The sequence below is a fragment of the Phacochoerus africanus genome, chromosome X (assembly GCF_016906955.1).
Source record: "Phacochoerus africanus isolate WHEZ1 chromosome X, ROS_Pafr_v1, whole genome shotgun sequence".
NCBI classification, from domain to species: Eukaryota; Metazoa; Chordata; class Mammalia; order Artiodactyla; family Suidae; genus Phacochoerus; species Phacochoerus africanus.
In genome coordinates, this window is record NC_062560.1 from 102,442,513 (window position 1) to 102,458,503 (window position 15,991).

Sequence of the window (15,991 nt, forward strand, 5' to 3'; positions counted from 1 at the left end):
CCGTGGCATGTGGAAGTTCCTGGGCCAGGGATCGAACCTGCGCCTCAGTTTCGACCTACGCCACAGCTGCAGGCAACGCGGGATCTTCATACATTCTAATTAGGTTCGCAGCACAGTATTTATCCCCCAGCCATCCATCACCACCAATGTGCTCCAGCAAAAGGAATTAATAACCCTCTCCTTGCCTAGCTCCTTAAACTGGTCCCATCAAATATGAGGACAAAAAAATGTTGGGCTACCATTTCAGTAAACAGCCAATGTTCCCCACCATCAAGTCATCAGCTGCTGCAGTCTGGACCCCTCCCTGCCCCTGAAGGGAATCCAGGATGTTGAAAAAAAAAAAAAACAAACAAACAGGATACAGGATACTGGGACTAAATAGTTAAGGTGCATATCTAAGGGATACTTTCCTTTTTATTTAAAAATATAATTCATTTACAATGTTCTGTCAATTTCTGTTGTAGAGTAAAGTGACCCAGTTATACATATATTTACATTCTTTTTCTCACATTATCCTCCATAATGTTCCATCACAGTGATAGAGTTCCCTGGGCTATACAGCAGATCTCATTGCTTATCCACTCCAAATGCTATATAGTTTGCATCTGCTAGCCCCAAATTCCTAGTCCATCCCACTCCCTCCCTAAGGATTAATATCAATGAGCACAGACTCTGGCATCTTCCCATACAGAGAAAAGCCCTAACATCATTAACTTCAGATAACTTTTTTTGTGATTAGCAATAATCTTTTGATGCCAAACTACTTTTTTTTTTCAGCAAAACTCCTATATATCCTGGCTCCTCCCTTACGTCTTTGGAATAGTTCCTCTGAGCAACCTAAGAGGCTGTGTCCAGGGCTATAGTCCTCAGTAAAGTCCCTGAATGAAACATAACTGGCAGCTTTTAGGTTGTGCCTTTTTCTTCCGTCTCCATATGATAGCTCAACAATACATGGTTACTGGTCATTGTTTCTATTCATTTTATACTGTTTTTATTTTTTGTCTTTTGTCCTTTTAGGTCCACACCGGTGGCATATGAAGGTTCCCAGGCTAGGGGTCTAACCGGAGCTGTTGCTGCCAGCCTGCACCAGAGCCACAGCAACGCCAAATCTGAGCCGCATCTGTGACCTACACCACAGCTCACGGCAATGCCGGATCCCTTAACCCACTGAGCGAGGCCAGGGATCAAACCCGCAACCTCATGGTTCCTAGTTGGATTAATTTCCGCTGTGCCATGACGGGAACTCCTAAAATTTTTTTATTATAGATGATTTACAATGTTCTGTCCCTCTGCCCATTTTTTAATCTGCTTGTTTTTTTATATTGAGTCGTATGCTCTGTTTATATATTTTTTTCTCAATCATGTCATCTGCAAGTGTTTTCTTCCATTAGGTAGGTTGTCTTCTCGTTTTGTTGATAATTTCCTTTCTATCAATCTTAATTTTTGAAGGCACAGGGAGTTCGCTGTGGAAATTCTGAATCCAGTCTATCAGTAACTAGATGGCCTCTGAGGCTTTCCTCTTAAGAAGTAACCTATCAGGGAATTCCCACTGTGGCGAAGTGGGTTAAGACTCCAACTGCAGTGGCTCTAGTCACTGAGGAGGCCCTGGTTTGGTTCTCCAGCCCAGCGCAGTGGGTTAAAGGATTGGGCATTGCCACAGCTTCAGCTTAGGTTAGGTCACAGCTGTGTCTTGGATTCAATTCCTGGCCCAGGAACTTCCATATGCTCTGAGTGCAGCCATAAAAAATTGAAATTAAAATTAAGGGAGTTCATGGAGTTCCCTTTGTGGTGCAGCAGAAACGAATCCGACTAGGAACCATGAGGTAGAGGGTTCAATCCCTGGCCTTGCTCAGTGGGTTGAAGATTCGATGTTGCCGTGGGCTGTGGTGACGGTTGCAGTGGCGTCTCAGATCCTGCGTTGCTCTGGCTGTGGTGTAAGCCAGCAGATGTAGCTCCGATTAGACCCCCAGCCTGGGAATCTCCATGTGCTGCGGGTGTGGCCCTAAAAAAAGCAAATAATAATCATAATAAAAATAAAATTAAGGGAGTTCCTATTGTGGTGCAGTGGAAGTGAATCTGACCAGTGTTCATGAGGATGCAGGTTCAATCTCTGGCCTTGCTCAGTGGTCCGGGACCTGGCGTTGCTGTGAGCTGTGGAGTAAGTTGCAGATGCTGCTCAGATCCCTCATTGCTGTGGCTGTGGTGTAGGCCAGCAACAGTAGCTCCGATTTGACCTCTAGCCTGGGAACTTCCCTGTGAGATGGGTGAGGCCCTAAAAAGCAAAAAATGAAAAATTTAAAAATAAAATGTAAAAAACAAGAACCCATCAGGAGTTCCCTGGTGGCTCAGTGGTTAAAGATTTGGCATTGTCACTGCTGAGGCTTGGGTCACTGCTTTCCTTTGGGTCACTGTGGGTTCCACCCCTGGCATGAGAACTTCCACATGCTGTGGGCATGGCCCCCCCCTCCAAAAAACCCTGCACACTTATTTTAAGTAACCTATCAGACCTGTTGTGGCTCATTCTTCCTGTCCTGCCCTCTTCCCTTTCTCCCACCCCCTAACTCCTGGCAACCTCTGAAATATTTACTGTTCCTACATTTGTACCATTTCCAGAATATTAAGCCAGTTGCAATCAACTGACTTGTCTATTTAAAGTTCCTTCGTGTCTTTTTGTGGCTTGATAGCTCCTTGCTTTTTCTTTCTTTCCTTCTTTCTTTCTTTCTTTCTTTCTTTCTTTCTTTCTTTCTTTCTTTCTTTCTTTCTTTCTTTCTCTTTCTCTTTACTGCTACACCTGCAGCATATGCAGGTTCCCAGGCTAGGGATCATATTGGAGCTGCAGCTGCAGGCCTAAGCCACAGCAAGATCTGAGCTGCGTCTTTGATCTACACCACAGCTCATGGCAACACCAGATCCTTAACCCACTGAGTGGGGCCAGAGATAAAACCCACGTCCTCATGGATACTACTTGGGTTCATTACTGCTGAGCCACAACAGCTCTAGCCACCACTTCAATGGCTTGTGTCCCTTGATTTTGAAAGCAAGAGTGTGAGTAGGAGGTGTGTTTTCTATGTTTAGAATCTAAAATATTGGGCAAGTTCCCTGGTGGTCTAGTGGTTAGGACTCAGTGCTTTCACTGCCATGGCCTGGGTTCAATCTCTGGTCTGGGAACTGAGATCCCATGTCAAGCCACTGCTCGCCACAGCCAAAAAAAAAATCAGCAGGTTGTTAGGAATTCAGACATTCGCCTTAAGACCTACCCTTTGCGTGCAGGGTGAGTAGGTGGATACAGCTCACTACACTTGAAAATTATATATACCATCGCACCCAGGGTCTCTGCCCCATAGCTTTACACTGATATCTAAGAAGGAGCAAGTGTGACATTGATCAAGGCAAACCATAAATTATCAATTTCAAAGTGAATGTTAATTGCCTAATCACAGTTTGCAAGCTATTAGCCTACTTCCCTAAGAAAAAGTTAATTCAACACAAGCGCAGGGCTGGCTTTTTTGCTTATGGATTGTGCTGCTGGTTGGCAGACTCAGCTTTGCAAGGAGATTGGGAGACATGAGGACTGTTGTAGTAGAAGCACATTTGGCCTTTTGTGAGGAGGGTACACACAGCCTCACTCTCTCGGGGCCTGAAACTGGACACCAGGAGGCAGAATGCCTCCACAGAGGAGGCTGATTACTTCCCTAGAGGTAAAACGGCTCAGTGATCAGATTTGGGTGGGAGCTTTGAGGCTTCAGTCCTTTGAAGAAATGAGTTCTGCACAGGATGGAGGTGTCAGTGCTGAGGAACTGAACCTGAGCTGACATGCGCTGCCTGCAGCTGGCAGGGCAGGACCCCATGAGGCTGGTCTACCCTGGGATGAACTCTGTGTGCTTTCTTGGGCTCTGGGCCTATGTCCCAAATCTGTAAATGAAGGGAGTGAACTTGATGACCCCAGACTTCCCTTGCAGTCTCCTCCTTTAAGCTGGGTACAGAAGATAAAGGCACTTTGTTTGGAAGAGCCACGTGACCCACTGGGACTGGTTCTCTGTCTTTGCAGACCTCTTACTGCAGGGCCGGGGAACATTTGTCCCACTTGCCAAACATGATCTTGTGTGAGTTCCACAAAGGAAAAAGAGTATGTGTCTGCTCAGATGATCTGGCTGAGGCAAGGATTGGCTCTCATTGGACCCCGGACTGCTTTGGTTTAATGTAAGGAAAGACTCAAATGAAACCCCAAGCAAAAGCCCTGGCCTGCAGCGTTCTCAGGTTATGTTATCATAGCGACTGGCCCCTGAGGTGCCCACTCAAGGCTTTGAGAATCCCAGTCCACGCCCTGGGGTATAAATGAGAAGTCAAATGAGACCAACTTAGGCTTAGCAGTCAGGAAATTCAGTGAAGAACCCTATTTTAGCTCCATTATTTCACTCCAGGATTCCAACATTTCCTAGAGGATTCACATCAGCACCAAAGGACCACATGGTAAAAAAGCAGTTCCATGTGTGTGCTCAGAGCTGCCCAATTATAAGCACAACATCTCATGACCAGAATTCAGGTAAGTATAGGAGTTACCTTCGTGGCTGGCTCAGCAGTTAACGAACCCGACTAGGATCCATGAGGATGCAGGTTTGATCCCTGGCCTGGCTTAGCGGGTTAAGGATCTGGCATTGTCGTGAGCTGTAGCATAGGTGGAAGACACAGCTCGGATCTGGTGTTGCTGTGGCTGTGGCATAGACCAGCAGCTGCAGCTCTGATTGGACCCCTAGCCTGGGAACTTCCATATGCTGTGGGGGCGGCCCTAAAAAGACAAAAAAAAGAATTCAGGTAAGTATACTTCCGTCCTTTCAAAAACAAACAAAACAAACCTCAGAACATTCCCCTTCTTTGTATACATTTATGGCAACTCTTTATTTAAAAACTCACTTTTTACACTTCTTGCAAAGGAGACATATTGTTTTATGTGAAACAACTTTAGAAACTTTAGAAAGCAAGATCCAGAATTTTTAGATTATTGTAAAATGCTGAAACTACTGTATTCTTCCTGAGATTGTGTTTATAACTTTTTAGCCAAAACTAACATCTACAAAGACCACTTTTGTCTTTTAGGGCCACACCTGCAGTATATGGAGGTTCCCAGGCTAGGGGTCAAGTCAGAGCTGCAGCTGCCAGCCTACACCACAGCCACAGCAACACCAGATCCGAGCCTCGTGTTTGACCTACACCGCAGCTCATGGCAACTCCAGATCCTTAACCCACTGAGGGAGGCCAGGGATCGAACCTGCCTCCTCATGGATACTAGTCAGATTCGTTTCTGCTGAGCCATGACAGCAGCTCCCAAAGACCATCTATCTTGAGTCAACCTATTTGCTGGTAGCCAATGTTAAAAGACTGTTTTACAAATCAATCTTATTTCCTTACATAATAATTTCTGACTTTTACCTTTGAGATATTTGAAGTACATGTTGAGAAATGCTTTTTTATGTGGCTAATTTTAGAAGACTTGTCCTTTACATTTTATTATATATTTATTTATTTTTCTTTATGGCCACACCTGTTCCCAGGCTAGGGGCTTGAATTAGAGCTGTGGCTGTGGGCCTATGCCACAGTCACAGCAACACCGGATCTGAGCCTCACCTTTGACCTACATTGCAGCTTGTGGCGATGCTGGATCCTTAGCCCGCTGAATGAAGCCAAGGATCAAAACCACATCCTCACAGACACTATGTTGGGCTCTTAACCCTCTGAGCCACAAGAGGACCTCCATAAGGCCTGTCCTTTTTAACTTTTTTATTTTTTGCTTTTTTTAGGGCCGCACCTGAGGCATATGGAGGTTCCCAAGCTAGGGGTCCAATCGGAGCTAGGGGTCCAATCAGAGCTGTAGCTGCCAGCCTAAGCCACAGCCACAGCAATGCAGGATCCGAGCTGCGTCTGTAACCTACACCATAGCTCACGGCAACACTGGATCCTTAACCCACTGAGTGAGGACAGGGATCAAACCCACAACCTCATGGTTCCTAGTCAGATTTGTTTCCTCTGCGCCACAACGGGAACTCCTACCTGTCCTTTTTTAGAACTTAGACTGAAGGGAAATTACTCTCTGCATAAATGTTTTGGATATTCCCACTGCCCCATTTCACCACCCTGCCCTAAATTCTTTTGGAACCAGAAGAATTAGAGAGGCATTAAAAACAGCATATATGGTGGGAGTCCCCATCGTGGCTCAACGAGTTACAAACCCAACTAGTATCCATGAGGATGTAGGTTTGATCCCTGGCCTTGCTCAGTGGATTAAGTATCTGGTGTTGCTGTGGCTGTGGTGTAGGCCGGGAGCTGCAGCTCCGATTCAACCCCTAGCTGGGGAATTTCCATGTGCTGCAGATGCAGCCCCACCCCAAAAGGAAAAAAAAAAAAAAGAGGTGGTCAGGGATCAACATTGGGAGACAAAAAATTTTGTTTGCAAAATCATCCAGTGAGGATGGCAATGGGCAGGCACACAGGCATTCCCAGCTGTTCCTCTCTCCCAGTGATAGGTGGGGCTCAGGGTGCATTAACCTCCTCTCTGTGCAGAAGGGCCCACATTGCATGCAACTGCTTTGCTGGCTTTTGATACCCATAGTGTGAAGGGAAAGAGAGGAGTGTGAAAGTAGTGGACGGTACAGTGTAAAATACACACTTTCCTCCCAAAACAGAGCCTCTGCACTGGGAGCCCATCAGCTGTGACACTGGATTTGATTAACCCTTGTGAGAGGAAATTCCGACATAACCATGGCATCTCATCTCAGCAATCACTTCACAGTAGGACCTTGGTGTTCACAATTAACCACACTTAACAGAAACTATCTTAAAGGAGCCTTCCTTACTCAAAGCCAAGGCTGTACTGGAAAGAACTTAATTTTTTTTTTTTCTTTTTAGGGCCACACCTGCAGCATAGGGAAAGTTCCCAGGCTAGGAATTGAATTGGAGCTGTAGTTGCAGGCCTACACCACAGCCACAGCAACGCCAGATCTGAGCTGCATCTGCGAACTTTGCCAATCCTTAACCCACTGACAGAGGCCAGGGATTGAACCTGCATCCTCATGGATTCTACTCAGGTTCTTAACCCGCTGAGCCACAATGGGCACTCCAAGAACTTAACGCTTTTTAAAAGCGGGCCTGGCCTCCCTCACCAGCCCCCAATTTTAGTTTTGCTTTCTACTGTGGCAGTTTCACATGAATACAGCACGAAGAAACAACTGCTGCTTCTTCTTTTTTTTTTTTTAAGGGCCGCACCCGAGGCATATGGAGGTTCCTAGGCTAGGGATCTAATCAGAGCTGTAGCTGTCGCCCTATACCACAGCTCACAGAAATGCTGGATCCTTAACCCACTGAATGAGGCCAGGGATCGAACCCACAACCTCATAGATCCTAATCGGATTGTTTTCCACTGTGCCATGACGGGCACTCCCAACTGCTTCTTCCTAATGAGTGATTATTCTGCAGTACTGCTTTGAGCAGCACGAAACCAAAGGATTCCCTTTCAGTGTTGAATCAGCAGGAAACAAGGATCTTTCAACGATGCTAAAAGTGACAAAATACATTTGAAGGTGTGATTGCTTTTGAGGAAGGTGCTGGCCTTGGTGGGGCCTCATCTTGTATCTCCTTTGAAGCAGCAGTACCTGTGGGCCAGGAAGGAAGTCTCCTATTCCACAATCTCCTCCCCATAGAGAGGATAGGGAACAGAATTTGGAACATACTGGATGAATGTTCGGCCACAAGGTTCCCATGGCTCCCTGTGAATAGCCTCTTAAGATGCTTCCCTTAGAGTCTAGCATGGGTGGGACTCTGCCCTGCCTAGAAACAACACCCCCCTCCCGGTTCTCTCACTAGGACTCATCCTGCCCATCGTGCATATGTATGTGGTCCCAAGGGGTGAGGGTGAGCACCGAGTGATGGAAGGCGGAGGAGGAATAGCGTGGGTCAGTGTAAACATACCTTGGGTTCTCAGAACACATCTGTGATGTGCACAAGTCTATTGGCAGTGACTAGGAGATGTCACCTCATGAAAGCACACCGTCATTCTGTTTGAATGACATTCCCTTAGAAATTTCCACCCATTCACAATCAACCTCATTTGACGCACAAAAACAATCTGAAAATTCACCTCTTTATTGAAAAGTACAAAAATGTACTCCACTCAAAGAAGGGGGCACTGATTTTTTCCACTTATCCAGCTCATTTAACAGGCATTTGGAGAAGTGCTCTTGGTTCTGTGCTATGCACAGTAAGGATATGGCAGAAAAATGCTCTGGAAAAACTGTCATGCAGACCAAGCTTTAGTGATGGGGCTACAAAATGGTTGCTGATGACAGGGGCTGATTCCAGGCCTAGCTGATGAATTGCAGCCAGTCCCTGTTGCTAATGCTATGCCTGGTAACAGGATGAAGAAATGTCTGTGTCTTGACAGCAGATCATCAGCTGTCTAGCTTCCTGGGTCCCTACCCTCTAGGGAAAGTTACCTTGGGTGTGGGAGAAGCTGAGCAAAGTAAAAGTCCTTTGGTCTCAAGGAAATATTCAATAGGAACAGGCTGGAGATAATATATATACACACACACACATATATATATGCATGTGTGTGTGTATACATACATACATATATATACATACATCACACACACACACACACACACATCTGGCTTTTTAGGGCCGCACCCATGGCATATAGAGGTTCTCAGGCTATGGGCTGAATCAGAGCTACAGCTGCCAGCATACACCACAACCACAGCAATGTAGGATCTGAGACTTGTCTGCAACCTACACCACAGCTCACGGCAATGCCAGATCCTTAACCCTCTGAGCGAGGCTAGGGATTGAACCTGAAACCTCGTGGTTCCTACTTGGATTCGTTTCTGCTGCGCCACAACGGGAACTCTTGGGTTGGATTTTTAAAAAGGTTTCCCTCGAGGATATTCAAAGGGTCATTCATCTCTTAAAAAGATGGCTTGTGGGCCCAGGGGGTTTGTGGCTTGTCTTAATAGGACATAAGAGTTGCTGATGCCCTGGACACTGCCTTGATATTTCCGCCTATAGAGTTGAGGAAAATCCAGCCAAACTGAGACCGAGTTCACTAAAACTCACCACCACCAGATCTGCAGTCCGTTTCCATCAAGCACTCACATCTGTGGATTTTGTTTTTGACAAATACTCTCTTAATACACTTTATGGTTTTCTACGGTCTGAAATGGTACTCTTTTGACCTACAAATTAGTCTTCACTGCCTGAGCAAATGAAAAAGCATTTAAAATTAACACAGGTTAAGAATCTGGCCTGAATTGAAAGCTCCACCACCACTACCAAATTCCACAAAACTTACCTCTTCAAAATAATACCATCAAAAAATATCTTTGGATGTTAGAAACTCAAGAGAACATTCCCTCATAGAGTTCAATTTGTGCAACATCTGCCAGGTATATATTTGTATGCAATGACTCTAACCTTTTCACCTTCTTAGCAGTGGGACTTTATTCAAAATTGTTCTTATTTGTTTCAATTTTTAGACAAGTTTTCAGTTCGCAAACTTTCCTCCCACCCTCCACCATTAATGTCTCCATTTTAGAAATATTTTCAGGCTGACAAAGCATTCCAGAAAATTAAAATGGAGGGCTCACACTTTCTACCCTGCTTTACTGCAGACCTGAAACAAACAAACAAACAAAAAAATGGCAGGAGAACCAGGCACTTGGACTTTTAAGCTATCTCCCCACGTCAGTCTCAGCCTAACTAAATAGTGTGCAGGAATTATTCCCTTACTCTAATGCCCGGATATTTATAAATTTGCTTTTAGCTAAGAACTTATGGTTTTCGGTATTTTAAAAAATTTAATACAGTCAAAGCCTCTCATAACCTAGGTCCTTAGTGTGTTAATGTGCATATTTCCCGGATTAGATTGAGCCCCAATGTGACTCCACACAGAAGTGCTCCCTAAAGGACACCAGTGTTAGAAGGAGATGAACTTTATTATATTTAATGTTGCATAGAAAATAGGAGAAGCAGTTTGGAGAATAACAGGAGAATCATGCTACTTCTAGCAATGGGCGGTTTCCATAAACTGGGCTTTAATTACCCTATTTTCCACTCAACAAAGCCCCCAAAGTTCAAAACTCATTTCCCAAACATGGAAAAGACATTAAAAACAACAACTTGAGAATGTCCAGAACAAAAGCGTCCAAGTCCTGAAGCGGTTTTACTGTGGCTGCCCCGCCTCGTTGTTTTTTTCGGGTTCACTGACCCGCACTCTGGCTTGGGTCACATCCATGCATATTGCAACCTCCTTCCTGAGGGAAGAAAATCACAAATATTCAGTATTTGGAGTTGTGGATGAAATTAGATATACAATGTACACTTTATAGTTGTTTTGAAATTTATATTCTCTTGGAGATCTCTTGTGCCACAGTGGGTTAAGGATCTGGCTTTGCCACTGCAGAGGCTCAAGTCGATCCTTGGCCTGGGAACTTGTACAAGCTAAAGGCAGTGGCCAAAAAAAAAAAAAAAAATTAATATTCTCCCCAGTGCCTGGGCACATATTTCTGTAATACCCAGTTCCAGGCTTTCTTTAGGGAGAAACTTCTCCCCTCCCCCACCTTTTTGGAGCCACACCCACCGCATATGGAAGTTCCCAGGCTAGGGGTCAAATCCGAGCTGCAGGTGTCCTGGCCTACACCACAGCTCACGGCAACCCCGGATCCCCCACCCACTGGATACTAGTCGGGTTCGTTACCGCTGAGCCACACGGGAACTCCAGGGAGAATATTCTGCAAAATTTATGCGAGCGCTGAAGAACTGAGTATTCAAGATTAAGGATTTTTAATGCAGTATTTTAAAATCAAGACTAAATACACAAACAATTCCACGGCGACCAAATTATCAAAAATTTTAAATAAAGGCAAGATACAATCCCGCACTCGCACAACAGTGCCTCACTCTCCTCACTCTGATCTAAATCCCAATCCAATAGAACGTTATTCACAGAACAAAGAGCGCGGCCAAAGTTTCCTGATTTAAATCACTTATACACCGCATCGCCCTCGCCTCGGAGCTCAAGGGCGGGCAGACTCCAGGGGCCTCGAGCCCCCCAAGTAGGACTGGCTCTGGGGCGGAGGGAAGAGACCTGAGAAGGAGCCGGAGGAGTCCGGGAAGGAGCCCCAGCGTCCTAGAAAATGGGGGGCCTCCAGAGGAAGCCGCTTACCGTGCAAACACGTCAGGGTACTGGGTGCGTCGGAAAACGCTCTCCAGCTCGGTCAGCTGCAGCCGAGTGAAAGTGCTGCGGTGCAGGCGTGGCTGCGGGTCCTGGGGCTTCGGACCCTCGCTGGCAGCTTCGGACGCCTCCTCCTGCTGCTGCGGTGGGGTCTCCTCGCCGCTGCCGCCGCCCACCTTCTGGGGCTCGTCGTCCACCGGGTCGAGAGCCCCTGCGCCAACGTGCACTTGTTCTGCAGCTGCTGCTGCTGCTGCTCCCTGCTCGAGTTCCGACCGTGGATCCTCCTCGACGGCTTTTCTTGCTTCAGCTACTGAGGTCGCCGTAGGCTTCACACCTGGAAAGGAAAAAGAGAGAGATCGAGCGTTGGAGCCTAGGGTACGCGGGGCAGATGGAGGCGCGAGCCCGGGACCTAAGAGTGGGGATGGTGGCCGCGCAGCAGCGGCGTCGGGCCCACTCGCCTCTCCCAGGGAAAAGACGTTTCGCCAGAGCACCCGTCCCGGTCCGGGCACCGACCATGCGGTTCGTCCTGGAGCTCAACGACTCCCAAGCTCAGGTAACCAGCGTCTTCGTGGCTGCGCCCTGGCGGGGGATCCATGTCGAAAAGGCTGTCGATGAGCCTCGGCAAAATGCGCTACTGCCCGCAGCAATCCCCCGGTCCGGTCCTCTTTGTGGCGCGGCTCGGGGCTATAGCGGCGCTGCCTCAGGTTTAACGCCCACGCGCTCGCGTTTAGGCGCCAGTTACCGGTATTCCCGCTGCCCCCCGCGGCGGTGCGTGTGGTGGGTGGGGCCCGCTGGGGCGTGCACGAGGCCGGGGCGTGGCCACAGCGGGGCGCGTGTGCCGTGTGTCCCGACAGGGGGCACGCGGTGGGGGGCGCGCGAGCTCCGACTTGTGGCTCCCGCTGGGGGGCCGCGCTGAGGGAGGGCTTTTGCTGGATTGTGGGAGCCGACTCGGGGCACGGAGGGGCGGGCGGGGGGAGGAGGAAAAAGACCTCACAGGGCCTCGGAACTCGGGAGAAAAGATGGGAGAGAGTCTCCCCGCCTGGCCCTCGAAGGGCGCGGGCTAGTTCTTAGTTCCCCCGGAGCCTGAGACGCAGAGATGGGGCTGGGGAAAGCGCGCGGCTCCAGCGGCCCCAGCAGCCCCAGCCCACTGGAGCGACGGTCGTCCCCGTCGTCGTGTGGGCTCGGAGCACCACTCTCCCCTCCGGGAAGTCTGTAACTAATTGATAAGACTTTGGTTCTGTTCCATTCGTCCCCAAAGCCCCCGAATTGGGCTGGTGATTCCGATGAAATGATTAAGTGAAAGAAAACGTAATGGGTTTTTGCAATGAGGCACTAAAAACAGCCCGCCACGCCCTCGGGGGGGGGGGATTGGGGGGGCTGTATTTGCAGAGCACTCAGCGTGCTCAGATGTCCCCTGCAAGAAACCCATCCGGTCCCCTGCGAATAAAACAAACACTCCAGATTTGTAGTAATGAATCCACGTCAGAGTACAAGTATCCTGTCCAGTGTTTGGTGCATCCAAGAACGCTTATGTTGCACGTGGCCCTTACTTTGGCCCTGGACGCGACTGTGGAGCGTACAGCATGTGCTGTGCAGTGCCCCAAAACTGCGCCTTTGGCTGCAGGTCCTTTGCAAAAGTGCACGAGTTCCCGGTGCTGGGTGAGTGCTGTGGACTTGAGTGAGAGTCTGCTTTTTCTTCTCCTCCTCTTCTCCGCTCCTTGGCCTCCCTTGCCTTCCTCTTTTCGCCCTCCTCCTCCCTCTCCCTTTGTGTAGGACCGGCTTCTTGAGCTGTTTTCGTCCTACTCACGTCACCTACTGTGATAAGTTTTGACGTGGATCATTTATAACATGAGAGACCTACAATAATTGATCCTGGTGTGCTCTAGCCTAGCTGGGATATCCGTTACAATTTGGGTCGTGTGATACCTTTTTGTAATGTGGAAGTAGTGCTGTAATAGATGCACCTAGGTAAGATTTGTATAGAGATAACAACGTGTAATTAGAATAAGTAGGTGAAAGCAGAAAGCTGGAAAACCTTTTTTTTTGGGGGGGGGGGAGTCCAACTTCATATTTCTCACAGAATTAACGTGTTAGTAATGTGAATAATTTGTGGTACCTAGGTAACTACTGGAGGTAACTAGAAACCTACTTGAAGCCAGGATGTTGAAAAATATTCTTTTTAAATATTTCTTCTCTTTAAATGTAGGTAATTAATGATGTCTATGTAAATATTTTACCGGAGAAAGCTGTAAATAACTGAAAAATTACTTAAAACTCCAAAGCTGAAATTTTTTCATTGCTAAAGAGATATTTAGAGATTTTAGAGATCATCATCTCTAAAATCTTTGTTTTTCATGGAGGATTGTGCTATTACTATACATAAATAGTACTAATTATGGATAACTGGAGAGAAGTAGAGTAAGTTGTTAAAGGTGGTACCTGGAAAACACAACCTTCTCAATGATAAATTCTTCTTCTTACTGAGTAATGACACAGATATTCAATTATGCTTTTGTAAGTAGCAAACTAGAGATAAATAGAGCTAAAAATTTTTCAACTCACAGTTCTCTTATTTAACAAATTAGTGACAGATATGTGGTGATACCTAAATTATTCATAACTTAAGGATAAATACTGATATCCAGAAAACAGGTTCAAACCAGGATGCTGAAAAAAAGTGGTTGCATAGAAGTTGAATAATCATTCTTCTCAATACTACATTCTTATCAAGTATTGCAATAATGAGTTATTACTATAAATAACTATCGGCACCTCAGTAACCAGTTTAATAGGGATAGCTACAGATAACCAGGAAATCTGTTTGAATCCAGAAGGTGAAAAACCATTCCTCACCACCCTAAATCTTATCTCTCGTGGAAATAAAGATTTAGCACTATAGAAGAGTACTGGTAACTGGGTGAGTAGGTAATTACAAATAGCTACAGATGTCTAGTTGAAGTGAGAATTAGGAAACCACTGTCTTCTCAATCCACAATTTTTTTCTCACTGAAATAATGCAATAAATAGCATAGATAATTAGCATTAACCAGGTGAATACTTTACTAGAGATCTAGAAGAATGGTTGGGATCCTGGAACCTGGGAAACACACACTTCTTATTTCTAAATTATTTTTAAAAATATATATTGAATTAGGAGTTCCCGTTGTGGCGAAGTGGAAACAAATGTGAGGAACCATGAGGTTGCAGGTTCGATCCCTGGCCTCGCTCAGTCAGTTGAGGATCCCCTGTTGCCATGAGCTGTGGTGTAGGTTGCAGACACAGCTCAGATCCTGCATTGCGATGGTTGTGGTGTAGGCGGGCAGCTGTAGCTCCGATTCCACCCTTAGCCTGGGAACCTCCGTATGCCACAGGTGTAGCCCTAAAAAACAATATATATATATATATACACACACACACACATATATGTAACTAAATTTACTTAGGTAAGTTTGAAATAGAGATAACCAGATAAAAGCAGGAAAAAAATAGTTGATGCCAGAAAGCTGAAAACCAGACAGTTCTCCAGTGTGTCTTAATTCTTGCTGGAATATTAAGTTAGTACTACACAACTAGTGGCACCCAGGTAACTATATACTTAAGAGATAGGGAGAGACATCTAAAATAAGTTGATGTTAGAAGAAGAAATGCAGGTCGTTCAGCACTCGAAATTCTTGCTTCCTGGTGGAGTTAGTACATTAGATCAATAATGGTACTTGAGTAACTAATTTAATATGGAAGAATAATTACTCGGAGGCCTGAATTAGAAAAAAATCCTCTTCAATTATTTGATAACTTATTTCATAATGCAATAACTCAAAAGTAGTATCTGGGAAGTTAGTTTACAGGCAGTATCTAGAGATAACTGGAAATATTTGTTTTAGAGAGGAAGCTAGATCTAAATTATCATTTTTGTAGGAATAAGGTATTAGTACAATGGATATATGGTGATACCTAGATAATTATTATTTAGCTATAGATAACTAACTAGTGATAACTAGAATAACCAATCAAAGCCAAGAAGCTGAAAATCATGATCATCTCATAACTACATTATTATTATTTTTTTTTTGCTTTTTTTTAGGGCTGCACCTGTGGCATATGGAAATACCCAGGCTAGGGGTCCAATTGGAGCTGCAGCCGCCAGCCTACACCACAGCCACAGCAACACAGGATCCGAACCACGTTGGGACCTACACCACAGCTCAAGGCAATTTGGGATCCTTAACTCACTGAGCGAGGCTAAGTATCCGAACCCTCGTCCTCATGGATACTAGTTGGGTTCATTACCACAGAGCCACAATGGGAACTTCCAATATTCTTATTTCCTTGTTGGAATGAGTTAATTTAAAAGTTATCTAGTGGGATCTATGTAACTTTTACACTAGCGATAACTACTTTACTAGTGTTAACTAGATGTGACTAAAAAATCCAGGGAATTGTAAAGCCATTCTTCTGGTCACTAACTTATCACTTATTGGAATAACCAGCTAATACCAGAGATAATTATTATAACCTAAGTAAGTAGTTAAGTAAAAATATAAACCCATCATGGCTTGAGGCCGGGCAATGGAAAACAAATTTTTCTCCCATCTAAATTCTTATATTTTGTGAAATTAATTCATTAGACTAATAGACTAATTAATTCATTAGACTAATTAATTCACTAGACTAATTAATTCACTAGACTAATAGTAGTCATACCTAGAAAACTATTTTATTAGAGCTGTCTACCATAACTAGGTACATTGGTTGAATTTAGGATGTTGAAAACCC

At 45.5% G+C, this 15,991-nt stretch overlaps 1 protein-coding gene across 1 annotated transcript; it reads right to left on the reverse strand.

The window, feature by feature from the left end:
* Positions 1–9,998: 9,998 nt before the first annotated feature.
* Positions 9,999–11,994, reverse strand: RHOXF1 (Rhox homeobox family member 1). The gene is made up of 3 exons (XM_047765345.1): positions 11,732–11,994; positions 11,210–11,552; positions 9,999–10,298 (listed from the first exon to the last, which is right to left on the reverse strand). The coding sequence occupies exons 1-3, from the start codon at positions 11,811–11,813 to the stop codon at positions 10,208–10,210; spliced, it is 516 nt and encodes a 171-aa protein (XP_047621301.1). The 5' UTR covers positions 11,814–11,994; the 3' UTR covers positions 9,999–10,207.
* Positions 11,995–15,991: the final 3,997 nt, after the last annotated feature.